Source organism: Balaenoptera acutorostrata, chromosome 4 (genome assembly GCF_949987535.1).
Source record: "Balaenoptera acutorostrata chromosome 4, mBalAcu1.1, whole genome shotgun sequence".
NCBI classification, from domain to species: Eukaryota; Metazoa; Chordata; class Mammalia; order Artiodactyla; family Balaenopteridae; genus Balaenoptera; species Balaenoptera acutorostrata.
The window spans coordinates 66,818,474-66,836,392 of record NC_080067.1 but is presented as its reverse complement, the minus strand read 5'-3'; the positions used below and the strand labels follow the sequence as shown (position 1 = coordinate 66,836,392).

The window sequence follows — 17,919 nt, the reverse complement described above, 5'->3', positions numbered from 1 at the left end:
TTTTATGAGAATGCCGTTCCCTCCTCCTATGATCTGCTTTCATCCCAGGATGTCAAGGAAGATGGTAGTATTTACTGAGCTTCATTGCCAAATAACAGTTTGGTTGGGTGCTGTGCTTTGCACACCTGTCTTCTTAGGTGGAAAGAAATAAAGAGAAAGGTAAGGTTACCTGGGGTACATTTTAAAGCATAGCAGCTGCATCTGAAGTGAAGTTTCTGCCTAGTCCTGAGGGTGTCCTGATTAAAAAATGGGAAATGTGGAAACCAGCTGAACTAGGAGAAAATCATAGGTGACACAGACTTCATAAAAAGGAGATTATCACAATTAGTAACACTGACTAAAAACACGGGTGTTATCTCCATGAGCCTGTAGAAATGAATGCTGACTGCATGTCCTTTCTTGTTCTTTCTTGACAGGTTATTAGTTCAGTTGAATGAAACGGAAAAAGCCTTTAGTCAGTTCTGGTCTGAGCATCACCTGAAGCTTAATCAATGCCTACAACTACAGCACTTTGAACACAATTTTTGTGAGGTATTATTTTCTTGTTTAATAAAACTTCCGTTACGTTTCAGTGACTTCTGTTTCTCTCTTTGCCCTTGAACTCTGGGCATCGGGCTTCCCTCCCCTCCCCAGTCCAGTCCCCTCCTTCTATCTTTGATTCCTCTTCTCACCTTTTCAGTGGGTAGCAATGTACTAGAATCCCATTTTCCTGTTGGCATACATGGTATTTCAGTGATGGTTTACCTTCCTTTTTGATTCAGTGTAGCTTTAATATTCCATCCACATGTGTCTCAGCACCCTCAGCTTAATCTGAAAGCTGATGAGCTGTAGAAAAAAAAAATCTATATAGATACACATATGTCCTGAATCCTTTTTGGATTTTCAAGTTGTCTAGAGTATAAAAAACCTATACCTCCAGATGGGTGTCCATTGGCTTATGTCTGGGCTTTTCTAATGTGTCTTGTAGGTTAAGCTTGCCCTGGACAACGTGTTGGCAGAGCAAGCAGAGTTTACAGACATCGGAGACAGTGCGATGCGTGTGGAGCAACTTCTTAAGGAATACAAAAAACTGGAAGGAGAAGGCCAGGTTTGTTTTTCTGCCATTTTTGTGGACCAGGAAGAGGGTCACTGTGGATGGTGACAGATCCTGGCCACTCATTATTGCTAGAAAGTTGCCGAAAGACACAGGAATGCCCAAATCCTGCCTTTTCAGTGACCTCACGCTCACCCCAGGTCTCCAGGGAGATATGCATATTAACAACTCTGAGGAATGATGAGGGCAGTGAGAGTTCTGTTAAGGCTGCCGGAGCACCCAGTTGAGGCTGGAGGCTTCGGTGGGGTGAGAGTTCCAGGTGGCCCTGCCCATTCATGGGGTGACAGACTAGTGGGGGAAAAACATACACTGGGTATGTTACCCACTGGGCCAGAGGTTGGGGGCAGGAGTTGGTGGTAAGGAGGGGAAACCTTTAAAGGGCAAACCAGAGAAAAATAACTAGTTTTATAGTAGGCAAGATGGGGAAACGGGGGAAATTGGTCCACATTAGTTCTGTTGCTACAGAGAGTTGGCAAAGCTTTCTGCTTTCTCATGCTCAAAGAGTTGTAAATATCAAACTTGTAAAGGAACTTGAAAGGAATATATGTTTCAGATTCTCATACCAGAGTTAAACAGTTTCCCAGATCTCTACACAGATCAGCACTTAGGAGTGAGTCTATCTTAAGTCCTTACAAATTTGGCTTATTATGAATTTAAGGAAGCCCAGTCATCTCTTTCCAGAGAAGTTCCTTTCTGCTTTTCTTTAATTGGGTTCGCTATATTTTTGTCTCTTGGGAACTAAGTTGTCTATGGTTACCACTTCCTTTCTGAGCTAATCTAGAGGTGTCTTTCCTCTAGATTATGGTGGTAATTTTGTAGTACTAGAAATTTGCTTCTCAACGTGTGATCCTCTGGCCAGAAGCCATCACCTGAGTGAGAACTTATTAGAAATATGGGGAAATCTCAGGCCCCACCTCAGGATCAGAATCTGCATTTTATTAAGATCCCCAGGTGTTTGACACACCCATTAAAGTTAGGCTTTTGACACTCACATTATTGTTAGAGACATACTTCCCCAGAGAATAGTAACAAACGTAAACCAAGGCCACTCTGGCTTTAAGAGCTGTCAGTTATGAATTCTGAGCTGGAGGTGCTTTTGCACATGCGTGAACACACAGACCCACCTGTGCACCCGGACTCTCACTCAGCAATCCCATTCTTCCCTGGTGAGCACTCCTCTTACTGATGATCGTTGACAACTAAATGCTTTAGTGCTGAAGGCATGAGTCATCAGAAATGTTTATTAAACAATGAAAAAAATTGAATTTCATGTATCTGATAATTATATGTCTCAGAGGCTCCAAGATAGTCCCAGTTCTATGCAATTTTAGTTTTTTCAAGTGAACTCCTTATTAAATGTAGATGCTGTGTATTTTCATTTACATACATTCATATTTTAGGAAAAATGCCTCATCAAGCCCAGTGCCTTTATTTTTGGTTTGAAAAATATGGTGTCATATATATATATATCTCACCAAGGTAGCTACTGACCTACCAGGAAGGTATATCACCAAGGTAACTACTGACCTACCAGGAAGGTGTATCACGAAGGTAGCTACTGACCTACCAGGAAGGTACTCATTCATCACCAAGTATTCCTTGTCCTAGATTCTGTGGCTATAGTGGCAAACCAGACAGTCAAGACCCTGCTTTCATGGGGGTTACATTCTACTGGGGAGAGACAGACAAGTGAAAAGTAATCAAATAAATAATCATATCAGAGAGTGACAAGTGGGATGAATAACAGGACATGATAGAAAGTGACTGGGGGGGTTGCTACTTTAGTAGTTAGGAAAGGCCTCTCAGACCTTTGATCTGAGATCTGTATAGCCATGCAAAGATTTAGGGAATAGCAGTCAAGGCAGAGGAGCTGCAAGTACAAAGGTCTTGAGGTGGGAACGAGGTTGGGGGCCCAAGGAATGTGGCTGGAACATGAGACAGAGAGAACAGGTGGGAGCAATGATGGTCAGGACTGGATTTTATTCTCAGTGGAACTGGAAGCCATTGGATGGTGCTCTGGGTTGGGTTTTAAATACTGGGGGTGGATCTGCATGACTGCATTCACGTTCTCTCTTCTGCCCACCTCCTTGGACTTGTGATCTTTGGTACATACTTTAAAAATCGCTGACCGGAGGTAGGGGCAAAACCTATGGTCATGGGGCATCTTTCACGGGCAACATTCCTGAACAGCTGGGCTCACCTACAACCCACAGAGCCCAGGCAGATTGGTTTTACCCATCCTGTGCCTTGCTTACCCTGTTTTTTACTTATTTGCTAAAGGATGCAGTAGACCTATTCCTCTGCCTTTGGGTGAACCAAATAAAGCTATCTTATCATAACCGGGACTTTTTAAACATGTCTTCACTCAGATTTGTAAGCGGCATTGTTTCTTCAAGTGATACGGGCTTGGCTAATCTTTCCATTTGTCCTGTAAAGTGTTAAAGGAAAAAGGTAATGTTTGGGTAGAAGCCACCAAAACCCGCCTGAGGTTTGTCCTTCGCTCAGCACCCAGAGGTCAGCTTCCCTTTCAGCCTAGCCACACACTGATTTCTGGGTTGTTGCCAACTCCCTTACTCTGTGCAGTGGTATCATCCTCACGGGTAACCTCTGAGCCAACTCACTAACCAGAGTTCAGCCTGTTCTTTTACCCTCTTGTGGTTTGAGGGTTTAATCGTCTTTTGAGTACTCATCTCTAATTCTGAGAAACAATGGTTCCAGTACCCCTCTTACTTCTTTAAAAGCAGAATTTGCTATAGGGTTTTGGCTGTGAGGTATGCTGGGACCTTTGCTGATGGGCCAACAAGCAACAGACCAGGACAAAACAGGGAGACTCAATCCTTTTTCAGCCTTGACATCTCCCTCCAAGGCCAGGGGCCAGCAGTTACACTACTGTGTCCAAGAAGGCATGGAACCCAGATCATTAACCTCCTAGGGATGTAATCTAGCTGGAGGGGCATGACTTTTTTTTTAATGGAAATTTTCAAACACACAAAAAAGTAGATTGACTAGTACAAGGAACTCCCATGTGTCTGCAGCTCAGTTTCAACCACCATTAACTTTCTGCCTTTCTTGTTTCACCTGGCCCTCTTCCGCATGCATTCCATTCCTATGCCGTTATCTGTGGGTCTGTCCTGGGTTCCCTGATACAGCAGTATCGCCCCTTCTTCACCATTTTCTTCCAGAATAAACATGTCCAGCTTTCATCTGTTATAGCAATAGAGTCCTGGGGGGAAAATAAGCTGTTATTACAATAAAGGTTTCTGAATTACATGTTGCAACTTGACCAGCCTTCTGAAATTTTCAGCATCTGAAAGATGCCAGGCAGGCTTATGATCAGAGTACCTGATTTCAGCCATTTCTTTCTCATTATTTCTTTTTACTTTGGAGGTTTTGTTGCCTGATTATCTTGAGCAGAAGCTATATAGACTGAAAAATAAAATGCAATTTGGAGGTTTTACAGTAAAGTTCTTGGCAGGCAACTGAAGGATTTGATAGTCATTAATAATAATGACTGCATTAATAATAATGTGTTGCCCTTATTCTAGCACATGTGGGGAGACCACGTAGGCTGGAAGGTGGCAAGACACAGGCTTTGGAGTTAGAAGGAACTGGATTCAAATCCCGACTCGAACAACTACCAACTGTGTGACCCTAGTCAAGTTTCTTAGCCTTTCTGAACATACCCTCTCATCTGTAAAGTGCGTAATAATTCCTACCTCACAAGAGTCCCTGGGAATATGAAATGAATACATGATGTATAGTAAGGACTTAGTGAGTGCCTGGAACGTAGTAGGTGGTCAGAGCTTAGAAGCTATTATTATTATCCATTCATTTCACTAGAGTAATTTTCCAGCCATCCGGTGGTGAATTCTGTATTGTGTTTATGGATGTCTTCCCAAAATCCATTTGGACCTGTTATGGACATCTTTCCTCCAACATCTCAGGTGTTTTAAGAACAGTTCTGAAGGGTGAGCTGCTGCGTGCCACAGGGACGCAGCTGTGACTGCCACAGGTAACCTGGGGAGCATCCTGTGGTGAAGTTCCCTAGGCCCAGAAAACTTGTGCTATTCTTAATAAATTAGGCAGCTGGACTTAAAAAAAACAAAAGTCAACAGAGATTTCCTGGCCAAGTTTTCATGTTTCTATATTTGACTAAAGTCAGACAGGTTCAATCAACCAAATGAGGCAGGACAAGCACAGCCAATTTTCTCTGTGTGTGTTGGCCGCAGCCAGATTCTGGAGCCAGACTGCTTGAGTTTGAAGCCTGGCTCTTCTCTTTCCTACCCGGGTCACCTTGGGCCATTGTGTCTCCACTCCTCTTTTGTAAAACAGCACCTACATTAAAGGTTTGTTGTGAAGAGTAAAAGGAATCATTGACGTAAGCATTTGAAACAGTACCTGGCATATAGTAAGCTCTCAGTGAATGTTAGTTGTTTTTGTTAATAACAGAGGTGGTGGGGTAAATTCTGGGCTGCAGAATATTTCCTAGGTTCAACCTTCAGTGACTGAGCAGTTCTAGTAAGAGTGTCTCATTCATTCTTATATTCATTCTGCAAATATTTATTGATCTCCTACCATACCACATACTGCTCTGAGTTCTGAGGACACAGCAGTGAGCAAAAAAGTCAAAAATCACTGCCCAAGGAATTAGCATTCTAACCTCCTTTGAGCGATGGTGACCAAGTGCATCTGGGCCTTTGCTGTTTAGAACAAGTGCGCTGAGTATTTATCCCTGAGTATTTATCTCTGAGTTCTTTTAAATAGCCACTGCTTGATTCATGTCTCTTTATGCCCATATCATTACTCCTTTTTTTGTTTTGCACAACAGTCATTTGTTCTTAAGTACCCAATATGTGCTGTGTACTATTTAAGTTGAATAAGAGCTGGTGCATGCCCACAAGGGTCTGTGGCATAGTGTGGGCAATAGATAACTGACCACAATGCAGTCAAGTTCATGCTCTGATCTAGAAAGGCATAGGGTGTTATGGGAGCACAGAGGAGGGGCATCAAAATAAAATGGTTGAGTCAGAGGAAGTTTCCTGAAGAAGATGAACTCTGAAGGGTGATTTGGAATTAGTTACAGAGTAGTGTGGGTACACGGGGAGGTGGGGGGAGTAGGGGAAAGGTAGGGGAAGAGGTAGGGGGAGCGGTGATGAGGGAAGGATGGGGTTTTCTAGGCAGAGAGAGCAAGTAGAGAAGTCATGGAGGCCTGAAGCTGCCTGAATGGGCTTGGCGAATGATTGGCTGGGTAGGGGGCAGGGGTTTTGAAATTGTTGAAATCATACAACACTGTAAATTAAGAGAGGGGCAGGTTGTCATCACCTGGAGTCACCATGATCCCTAGTGTTACTATGAAAAGCTAAACCAGGGCAAATGTGGCACCCTGGATGCTCAACCTGGTCAGCAAGGGTGTGTGTGGGCCTCCTGTCCTGGAGGCCTTTGGGGACGTGGCAGTCATCTGTCTTGACTCAGGTCAGTGTTGTTCACACAATTCCAGCCAAGCAGCTCACTGCATCCCCTAGTTCATTGGTTCATTTATTCTTTTATCTCATTGACCAAATATTTATGGGATGCCTACTAAGTGATCTCATGGAGCTTATGTATTGGTGGGCATGGGTGGAAGAGGGAGGAATCATACATTAAAGGAGAGAAAGAAAATACTTTCAGGTAGAAGTAAGTGCTGTTAAAAAATGAAAACAAAGTGAGGGAGAGGGCCTGGGAGGGGGTGAGCTAAGAGCTTAGACCTGGGAGGAGCATCCCAGGGAAGGGTGCTGAGGTAGGAGGTGGTTTGGTTGCCAGCCTTGTTAAAGCCACACCTCTTCCCTGGATTACTGCAGTAGCCCCCTAACTGGTCTCCTTGCTTTCCCTCTTCTCTAGCATTCTTGACACCACAGCTGAAGCGATCCTCTCAAAAATATGAATGAGGTCCTGTCCTCGAAACCCTCCAGTGCATCCCATGTCGCAATGAATAAGAGACAAAGTGCCCACAATGGCAGCAAGGCCCTCCCTGGTCAGATCCCCCTCTTTCCTCTCTGATCATGTCTCCTCCTTTCCTCCTTGCTTCCTCTGCTGCAGCCACAATAGCTTCCTCCTGCTACCTGAACACGTCAAACGTGCCCCCATCTCTCAGCCGAGTGCTGCATGGTTGTCCCTCACTTCACATCTTGGCTCCTGTGTCAAGGGTCCCCAAGGCCACACCCAGATTTGAAGATTTGCTAGGAGAGCTCATAGGACTCAGCATATAATTATGCTTATGGTTATGGTTTATTGCAGTGAAAGGATACCAAGCAAAATCAGCAAAGGGAAGAGGTGCATGGGGCAAAGTCTGGAGGAGACCAGGTGCAGGCTTCCAAGGGTCCTTTCCCATTGGAGTCCCACAGAGTTCACTTAGTGCTGCCAACAATGGCTTGCAACAGCATTGTAAAATGTTGTCTGTCGGGGAAGCTCATTAGGGGCTTGGTGCCCAGAGTTTTTGTTGGGGGCTAGTCATGTCAGTGGCCTCTGACTGGCATATACCAGAATTTCGGAGGCCCAGAAGAAAGCAGGTCTTCAGCATAAAACATATTGTTTGCACAAACAGTTTAGATACCATGAGCCATTCTGATTAAGGATGATAGGAACCCTCCTGGCTTTCCCAGATGCCAGCCGAGGACCAACCTTGCAAGCAGGCCTTTCTAAGGACAGCAGTTTCAGGCTGCTGTGTTAACTGTTCTGCACAGCGTGGCCAGCACCTTCTCAGTGAGCCCTTCTCTCACTACCCTATTTAAAATAGCAGCTCCTCCACCAGCGCTCCCCACCCTCCTCTCCCTGTTTGATTTTTCTCCATAGCTCTCACCACTGTCTAAGATACTATATTGTCTACATATTTGTTTATTGCCTGTGTCTCCTACTAAAATGTAAGCTTCGTGAGGGCAGGGATTTTTGCCTTCTTTGTTTACCACCAAACCCCCAGCACCTGGACAGTGCTTGGTACATGGCAGGTCCTCAGTAATACATGATGAATGAATTAAAAACAGGAAAAACTTGGCACATGTGGTTAGAACGAAACAAGCTGTGCAGAAAGAGGGAGGAGATACAGTTGCTAAGCAGACGATATCAGAGCAGACAGGGACCTTGTGGGCTGCAGGAAATAGTTTAGACAAACATATTTCTTAAGTCTCATGATCCCCCCTTAGGGTTGCCCAAACCAGATCTTTACCATTTTCTCAACCTCAGCTTACTCCCCACTCTCCTCAGGGCCACATGTTTGTCCCTTTTCCTTTTCCATTCAGTTGACAAGATAATTCAGTCTCCAATTCTGTGCAGTATAATACTTCATGCTCTTCTGCCCTAGAATTTATCACAGTTGTAATAAGTTAATTATTTGTATAATTTGTTAGTATCTGAGTTCTCCATTGAACTGAAAATTCCTGGCTTGTTAACGCTATATCCTCAGTGCTTAACCCAGAACTCAACAAATATTTGAATGAATGACTTGCTCTTCTTCAGAGTGCTGATGACCCTGGACTAGGCTAGACCTCCTGGGGACCTTGACCCACCCCAGTGCTTTCCCAGGTTCCCCAGCCCCAGTCTCTGAGCCTAAAACCTGATCAACCTCTCCGTAGCCTCCCTCCAAGTTTGGAGCACACAGTGCCAGGCAAATACCAGCCTCACCATGACTCGGCTTCTGATGCTTGGCTGTGGATGTTCACTTTGCAGGAGTCCTTGGAAAAGGCCCAGCTGCTTGCAGTAATTGGGGACCAGCTCATCCAAAGCCACCACTATGCAGTGGACTCTATCAGACCCCAGTGTGCAGAGCTCAGGCACCTCTGTGATGACTTCATCAATGAAAACAAGAAAAAACACGACATTTTAGAAAAGTCCTTGGAGTTGCATAGACAGTTGGACAAGGTGAGCAAAACAAAGCTGTGAACATGATGTCTGCAAAATGTTCTGTGAAACAGTCTTAATCATACTTGCCCTCCCTGCCCCTCATGATTCCTGAGATGAGAGGATAAAGTCCTTCATGTGAAAACAGTGCTCAAGAGGCATTAAAAACTGTGCAGATTCTAAGTCATAGAGGTATTGAAGGTCCAAAATGCCCCAGCCATCCACCATATCCCATTCGAATAAACTATAAAGTCCATGTCCTCTGTGTGGACCCAGACTTAAAGAGTGTGTTTTGGCCTGGCCCTGTGGGGCATTTCATGATTCCCCATCAGGTGTAAAGAGAACCAAGCACTATAGTTGCAAAGTGCTTCTCCTCATGTAAAGTCATCAGATTGTGAATCCTTTTGAAGAAGCCTAAGTAATAACAACCATTATACACTCCTACCATTTACTGAGCACCTACTATGTTCCTACCAGGAGCATAATTATGTCATCTATTTAATCCTCAGGACAACCTATGAGGAGGATATTAACGGCCTCATTTAACAGAGACAGAAACTGATATTCAGCATAGTTAAGTCAATGGGTCACAACATTTAGTACATGAGGTGAGCTTGCTATAATTGCAGATTTCCTGATGTACCACTCTGGAGACTCTGATTTAGTAAGTGTGGGATGATGCCCAGGAATCAGTATTTTCCTCAAGTGCCCAGGTGATTCGGTGCAGGTTAGTTCATGAACAACACTGAAAAACCCTGGGGTAAAAGATTGCCCAAGACCACACATGGGGTAAATAGGGGATCACAGGTTTGAAGTCAGGACTGCCAAATTCCAAACCCCAGGCTCCTTAGACTAGACAGCAACCCTGTATGCAGAGTGCTCATGGGGAGGGGGCACGGCCCCCGTAACCCTTCAGCAGTGATCTCTGAGGCAAGTGCCGGTCAGCAGGGGCTGTGACTTCCGGAGCCTTCTCTGTCAGCTGTTCCCAGGCAGCAGAGAGCTCACCGCTGTGAGTCAGCATGCTCCATTTCCACAGTTGTTTCTCTCTGGTAGCTGGGGACACCCGCCCAGGCTGTTTACATCATCCCACTGCCAAAGGGATTTTAGTCTCAAGGAAATATAGCTGTTCCAGAAGCAAGTGGCTCAGAGGGCCTGCCAGAGATAATAGCCTAAGGCCAATATGTGGACTGCGTGTGTGTGTGTGTGTGTGTGTGTGTGTGTGTGTGTGTGTGTGTGTCTCGGAGAGCAAGTAGCTGCTGTGACTCTGCAGAAGACCCCAGCTTAGTGTTTTCTGCAGATATAGGCATGATGTTTAAAGAGAAAGTTTTCACAGTATATATAAAAGCATAATTTCCTATTATTTTGAAAATCCAAAAATATAGGAAGGAGGAGGAAAAAAGTTACTTATGGACACTAATTACATTCCACTCCCCTCCTCATCCCCACACAGTGGGAATCATCCATTTTTAAATATCTTTATGATTTTTTTGTTATTCTAAAAGTAGTACACATGCAGTGTAGGTAATTTAGGGAAAGTAAAGACAAATTTAATTTGCCTGTAATTTTCCCACTTAGAGATAACTACTTTAGAGAGCTCCCTTTTGGTCTTTTTTCTCTGTATAGTTATTTTACATAGCTTTTCAGGTCACAGGGTAAATGGAAATGCAGATGTACTTGCAAGGGCAGCTTTTTTTCATACAAATATTCAGACAGCACAATGGCCCCTGTCTTTCTCTAAGTTTTTAAAAAATTGAATTGTTAGAATTCATTACTTATCTGCTTTCGTTCCAGCATTCTGGAAAGTTTAAGTACTGATGTTCTGAGCTAAAAGCTTTGCATTCTTAGATGCTTCCCTTGGTAAGACAAACGCTAATAAATGCAAATGTGGACAGAGGACAGTGGTGTTCTTGTTAAAAGAGACATTCCCTCTCCCAGGAAGGCATGTAGGAGCCAGGTCTAAAGCCTCCTTATTTACTCTGTGCTCTTGTAACCAATTAGGATGCAAGAAATTGGCCTAGAAGGTAAACCCAAAAAGCCACTGGTTGCACTTCTCTATGGTTAGACCAAACGCAGAAATACTCAACTCTCTCCTCTTAGAGATGTGGCAGTTACTGTCAGTGGAGAAAAGAAGAATGCTTATATGATTTATTTTTTGACTAAGTGACTTCCTTGAAAAGTATGCAGATGTAAAATTGATTTGGGCTTGCCCACCTCATGGTTATAGTTATAGTGGTGGGACCTCTAAACCTGATGCTGTGCCATGACAATTCCTTGTTGTCTCAGAATCCTCGTAGACCCCATATGAGCTTGGACCTCCTGAGGACTGTGCTGGCTGAGTTGTGGGCGGGCTAACTGCACGGGGCACTGTGTTTCTTTCTAAAAGGTCAGCCAGTGGTGTGAAGAAGGAATCTACCTCTTGGCTTCCCAAGCTGTAGACAAGTGCCAGTCCCGAGAGGGGGTTGACGTTGCCTTGACTGACATTGAGACGTTCCTGGGCACAGCGAAGGAGTACCAGTTGCCCAGCCCCAACGAGTTTTACAACCAGTATGAGCTGATGCTCACTCTTGATGTAAAGGTAACGTTTCTGAGTTATTTTGATCCTGTGGTTGGGAAAGGGATGTGGGGGGACTTTGCCTGTTGCCCAAGAAAATCTATGTAGGATGTACTGAGCAGATTAACTGGCTCTTGAGCCCTCAGGTGGCCTCTTAGACTCCTGGTCTGTGCTTCCTGGCAAACTGACCCTTCATGGCCTGATTCAAATATCACTTTCACTCATTCATTTCTCTGCAAATATTTATAAGCATCTCTGATGTATTAGGCGCTGTGCTGAAGGCAGAGGACACAATTATGAGCAGAAATAGATATGGTTCCCTCCTTCATGGAACTTACAGTTTATGTATGTCATACGGTTTATGTATGACATTAATAAATATCAAACACAAAACACAAAAATGTGTTGCAAGCTGAGACAAGTGCTCTGAAGGATGGATTCAGGGTTCTATGGGGTATGTGACAGAGGAACTTGACCTGGACTGGGGGTCAGGGAAGTTCCCTGGGAAGAGTCACTTGAGCCAAGGCCCAGAAAATGAGTAGAGAAGACGGGGGAGGCTTTCCAGACAGAAGGATCAGAGTGTGCAAGGCTGCAGGGCTGAAGGGAGCCTGGCACAAGTGCAGAACCCAAAATTCAGAATGGCTAGAGTACAGAGGACAAGGGAAGAGTCTTTGGGGTGAGATTAGAGAGGTGTAGATGAAGTGTGGCTTCGTTGGCCATATGAAGGAGTTTGGTCTTTATTCTGAGAGCCACTGAAGGATTTAAGCAGGGGAATAACTTGATCAGATTTGCATTTTGAGTGGAGCATTGTTCTCTGAAGTCAGCAGAGTTATAGATAGTACACCTTCCTCTTAGATCCACATCACCTTGTATGTACTTCTGCAGAAGGGGCTTTTTCACCTCTTTTGAGTCATGGACCCTTTTGCGAATCTGATTCACATATTTTCAGGGTTCCGCACACTCAAAATGATTGAATGGAGTTTGATGTAGGCACTGTTTACAAAGATATGGGCAGAATTTTGGAAACCCAATATGGATGGTGAAGCACCCTGGGCTATAAAGAAACAGGGAGCAGTTACCCCCCCTAAGCCTGAAAGACAAAGGGGAACCCAAGAAGCACTACAGCTGTGACTGTAAGAGAGGTAGCCAGTAAGATCTGTGGCCTTGGGCAGAGGAATGCAGCCACTGGTGGAGAAATATATACCCCTACTTTTCTCTCTCCCTCTCAGATTTCCTGGTGGTACATCTCAGTAGCCAAATCCAACTAAAAGCCCATGGGCATCTAGTGAGCCCATCTGATGGAGTCTGTAGAGGTCAGCTTCCTGGGACACAGAACAGTATAGAGAAGATATAGTGGGGGAGCAGACAGGGAATACCCAGCATATATAACTTTTTATGATTAATTTTAGGGGACACCCTGAAGTCCATCCATGGATCCAGGCTAAGAGACTTTGCTCCAAAATGATACATAGCAAACTGTATTCTAGTTATTTATTTTTAATGTCTGTCTTGTCTGTTACACTGGGGGCTGCAGTGAGGCAAGAGCCTCACCCATCTCTGTGTCCCTGTGCCTAGTCTGTGCGTGGTGTCCAGTCCATGTTTGCTGAACAAGTGGCAGGTGGCAGAGTGGGCCAAATACAGTGGGGGCAGCTTGGTGTGGGATTGTGCCTCAGTGATGTTCTTTCCCTGACTCTTCCCAGTGAGTTTTGGTGGTAAGATGTGATCTTGAGGTGGTACTGGGGGTGGTTAGGCAGGTCTACCTTCCCCTAACATAGGGACCCTTCTACTTCCCTGCAGAGAGGACAAAGAGAAGGCCCATCTAGTGTGTGTGCTATATTGTAGACCCAGGATTAGTAGCCTCATATCATATTTCTAAAGCAGAACAGTCTCACTCAGCTCCATGCCCATTAGCTCCTCAAACAAGTGTATCAGGTCAACCAGGGAGACTTGTGGCCACAGTTGCCATTTTGGCCAACATCAGCAAACTTCCTGACCACACCACCCACCAGGAAATAAATAAAACTTAATAAACCACCTCTGGGAAATAGGCAGAAACATGGAGGAAGGAGAAGACCAGAAGAAATATTTATTTTAAAAATCCAAAATGGACCAAAAAAATCCCCCAAACCCATCTTTTCTTCTTTTGGTTTGGAGTAAAATTCTAGATTATAATATTTAAATACCCTGTTGTGTCAGAGTTTTGTCCACTGAGGAGTAATGACTTGGTTGTCAAAACTGGTACTCTATACATATAAAAGTAATCCTAGTTATATGCATATACACACATTGGTATAGACACATGTATCTCCTTGGGCAGTTGATGCCAGGCGTAGAAACAATGAGACCCCTACTATCAATGAGCACACCCACCACCGAGATCTTGGTTTCTTATACCATTCTCCAATAGAAGAGAACAGGGCTCCTTGGAGAAGTGTCTGTATCTAGGACTGCGAAAGGAAATATACAAAATGATCCTAGAGAGGGAGATCAAGATGGCAGAGTAGGAGGATGCAGAGCTTACCTCCCCCAACAAACACATCAAAAATACATCTGCAAGTGGAGCAATTCTCACTGGAAACAAACGAGACTGGCATAAAGACACTTACACAACCAAAGCTGTAAGAGAGATCCACATGAAATCAGGTAGAAAGGGAAGGAAGAAAAGCAATCAGGTTGGGACCACACCCCTGGGAGGGGACACAGAAGAGGAGGGGGGTTACACAGGTTCAGAGATGCTCCCTGAGGAGTGAGCAGTTTGAACTACATATTGGGTGCCCCAGCCCCAGGGTCTGACACAGGGAGGACAAGTCCCTTTAGCTGGTTAAAAACCAGTGGGATCAAACAACACATAAAAAAGATTATACACCACAATGAAATTGGATTCATCCCAGGGTCACAAGTATGGTTCAACATATGCAAATTGATCAATGTGATACACCACATCAACAAAAGAAAAGACAAAAGCCACATGATCATCTCAATAGATGCAGAAAAAGCATTTGATAAAATTCTACATCCATTCATGAGAAAAACTCTTACCAAAGTGGGTATAGAGGGAACATATCTCAACATAATAAAAGCTATTTATGACAAACCAACAGCCAACATAATACTCAATGGTGAAAAGCTGAAACGCTTCCCACTAAAATCTGAAATAAGACAAGGATGCCTGCTCTCACCACTTCTATTCAACATAGTATTGGAAGTTCTAGCCACAGCAGTCAGACAAGAGAAATAAATAAAAGGTATCCAAGTTGGAAGAGAAGATGTAAAATTGTCATTATATGCAGATTACATGATAATATATATAGAAAACTCTGAAGACTCCACACAAAAACTGCTAGAACTGATAAGTGAATTCAGCAAGGTAGCAGCATACAAGATTTACATACAGAAATCTGTTGCATTCTGTACACTAAAAAAGGGAAAGTAAAAAACAATCCCTTTTAAAATTGCATCAAAAAAAAAAAAAAAAACACTCAGGAATAAACCTGACCAAAGAGGTGGAAAGACTTATGTGCTGAGAACTATAAAGCATTAATAAAGGAAATTGAAGATGATTCAAAGAAATGGAAAGATATCCCATGCTGTTGGATTGGAAGAATTAATACTGTTTAAATGGCCATACTACCCAAAGTAATCTATAGATTTAATGTGATCCCTATCAAATTACCATGACTTTTTTCACAGAACTACAACAAATAATCCTAAAATTTATATGGAACTATAAAAGACCCAGAATTGCCAAAGCAATCCTGAATAAAAAGAACAAAGCAGGAGGCATAACCCTATAGACTTCAGACAATACTGCAAAGCTACAGTAATCAAAACAGCATGGTATTTGCACAAAAACAGATGTATGGATCAATGAAACAGAATAGAGAGCCCAGAAATAAACCCACACACCTATGGTCAATTAATCTTTGACATAGGAGGCAAGAATATACAATGTAGAAAAGACAGTCTCTTCAGTCAGTGGTGTTGGGAAAGATGGACTGATGCATGTAAGTCAATGAAGTTAGAACACTCCCTCACACCATACACAAAAATAAGCTCAAAATGGCTTAAAGACTTAAATATAAGACATGACACCATAAAACTCCTAGAAGAAAGCATAGGCAAAACATTCTCTGACATAAATTGCAGCAATGTTTTCTTAGGTCAGTCTCCCAAGACAATAGAAATAAAAGCAAAAATAAACAGATGGGAGCTAATCAAACTTACAAGCTTTTGTACAGCAAAGGAAACCATAAATAAAACAAAAAGACAGCCTACAGACTAGGAGAAGATATTTGCAAACAATGTGACTGACAAGGGCTTAATTTCCAAGATATACAAACAGCTCATACAATGCAATACCAAAAAGCAAATGACCCGATTGAAAAATGGGCAGAAGACCTAAATAGACATTTCTCCAAAGAAGACATACAGATGGCCAAGAGGCACATGAAAAGATGCTCAGCCTTACTAATTATCAGAGAAATGCAAATCAAAACTACAATGAGATACCACCTCACACCAGTCAGAGTAGGCATCATTAAAAAGTCTACAAATAACAAATGCTGGAGAGGATGTGGAGAAAAGGGAACCCTCCTACACTGTTGGTGGGAATGTATATTCGTGCATGCATTATGGAAAACAGTATGGAGGTTCCTCAAAAAACTAAAAACAGAGTTGTCATACGATCCAGCAATCCCACTCCTGGGCATATATCCAGACAAAACTCTAATTTAGAAAGATACACGCACCCCAGTGTTCATTACAGCACTATTTACAATAGCCAAGACATGAAAGCAACCTAAATGTCCATCGACGGATAAATGGATAAAGAAGATGTGGTATATATATACAATGGAATATTACTCGGCCATAAAAAAAAAGAATGAAATAATGCCATTTGCAGCAACATGGGTGGACCTGGAGATTATCATACTAAGTGATGTAAGTCAGAAAGAGAAAGACAAATACCATATGATATCACTTATATGTGGAATCTAAAATATGACAAATGAACTTATTTATGAAACACAACAGACTCATGCCAGCACACACCCCAGCCTGTACCAGGTGCCCACTCTGGCACCTCTTGTTCCACCACTGCTCCCCTCTGGGGCAAAGGTATCAATGCTGGAGGGGGAAGGGGAGAGCACACACTTAGAACCAGCTCGGACCCAGCCCTCAGGACCTCTGTTCCAGCAATTTGGGATCAGACCCCGCACCCAACAGGGCAGTGATGGCCACTGAGCAGAGGAGAAGTCCTGCCTCACACCTGGCCCTGGCTTCAGCCCCTCCTTCTCCAGCCCCACCACCTACCAAGATGCTAGCTGCCAGCACACCCTGAGGAAAGATGTGACTTGTGCTCATGTCAGATCCAGCTCTCCCATCAAAGCTACTGGGCACATGCAGACTGTGTAGGAATGCTCCCACAGAGGACAACCCTTCAAGACCAGGATAGATAACTGTTTCACCTAATTTCATAAAGACAGAAAAAGTTAAGCAGAATAAGAAGACAGAGAAATTTGTTTCAAATGAAAGAACAAGGAAAAAACCCTGAAAAAACAAGTAATGAAACAGAGAAATAATTTACCAGATAAATAGTTCCAAGCATTAGTAATAATAATGCTAACTGAACTAGGGAAAAGAATAGATGAACATAGTGGGAATATTAAGAAGGAACTACAGAGCTTCCCTGGTGGCACAGTGGTTAAGAATCCACCTGCTACTGCAGGAGACATGGGTTCAAGCCTTGGTCCGGGAAGATCCCACATGCCGCGGAGCAACGAAGCCCATGCACCACAACTACTGAGCCTGCACTCTAGAGCCCGCAAGCCACAACTACTGAGCCTGCAAGCCACAACCACTGAAACCCGCATGCCTAGAGTCCATGCCCTGCAACAAGAGAAGCCACCACAATGAGAAGCCTGCGCACTGCAATGAAGAGTAGCCCCCATTTGCTGCAACTAGAGAAAGCCTGCGTGCAGCAATGAAGGCCCAACACAGCCAAAAATAAATAAAATAAATAAATGTATTAAAAAAAAAAAGAAGGAACTAGAAAATATAAAAAAAGAACCAGTCAGAACTGAAGAATACAATAACTGAAATGAAAAACACACTAGATGGAATTAACAATGGACTAGGTGATACAGAAGAACACATAAATTGTCTGGAAGATAGAATAATGGAAATCTCCCAATCAGAGCAGGAGAAAGAAAAAGAAATTTTAAAAAGGAGAATAGATTAAGAGACCTCTGGAACAACATCAAGCATACCTGCATTCGCATTATAGGGGTCCCAGAAGGAAAAGAGAGAAAGGGGTTGAAAATGTATTTGATGAAATTATGGCTGAAGACGTCCCAAACCTGAGGACGGAAACATATCCAGGTACAGGAAGCAAAGAGGATCCCGA

At 43.4% G+C, this 17,919-nt stretch overlaps 1 protein-coding gene across 3 annotated transcripts in view; it reads left to right on the top strand.

Moving 5' to 3' along the window:
* The window catches only part of MCF2L2 (MCF.2 cell line derived transforming sequence-like 2), a 249,321-nt gene that overhangs the window by 113,503 nt on the left and 117,899 nt on the right, over window positions 1–17,919 (top strand). For all 3 annotated transcript variants that reach the window (XR_009008109.1, XM_057545103.1, XM_007195354.2), the window contains exons 9-12: window positions 417–531; window positions 968–1,087; window positions 8,792–8,983; window positions 11,346–11,537. Coding sequence is in view for 2 of the 3 variants with exons in the window: in XM_057545103.1 (XP_057401086.1) it covers window positions 417–531; window positions 968–1,087; window positions 8,792–8,983; window positions 11,346–11,537 (619 nt within the window). In the remaining variant the exon portion in view is untranslated. The remainder of the gene's footprint in view (window positions 1–416; window positions 532–967; window positions 1,088–8,791; window positions 8,984–11,345; window positions 11,538–17,919) is intronic.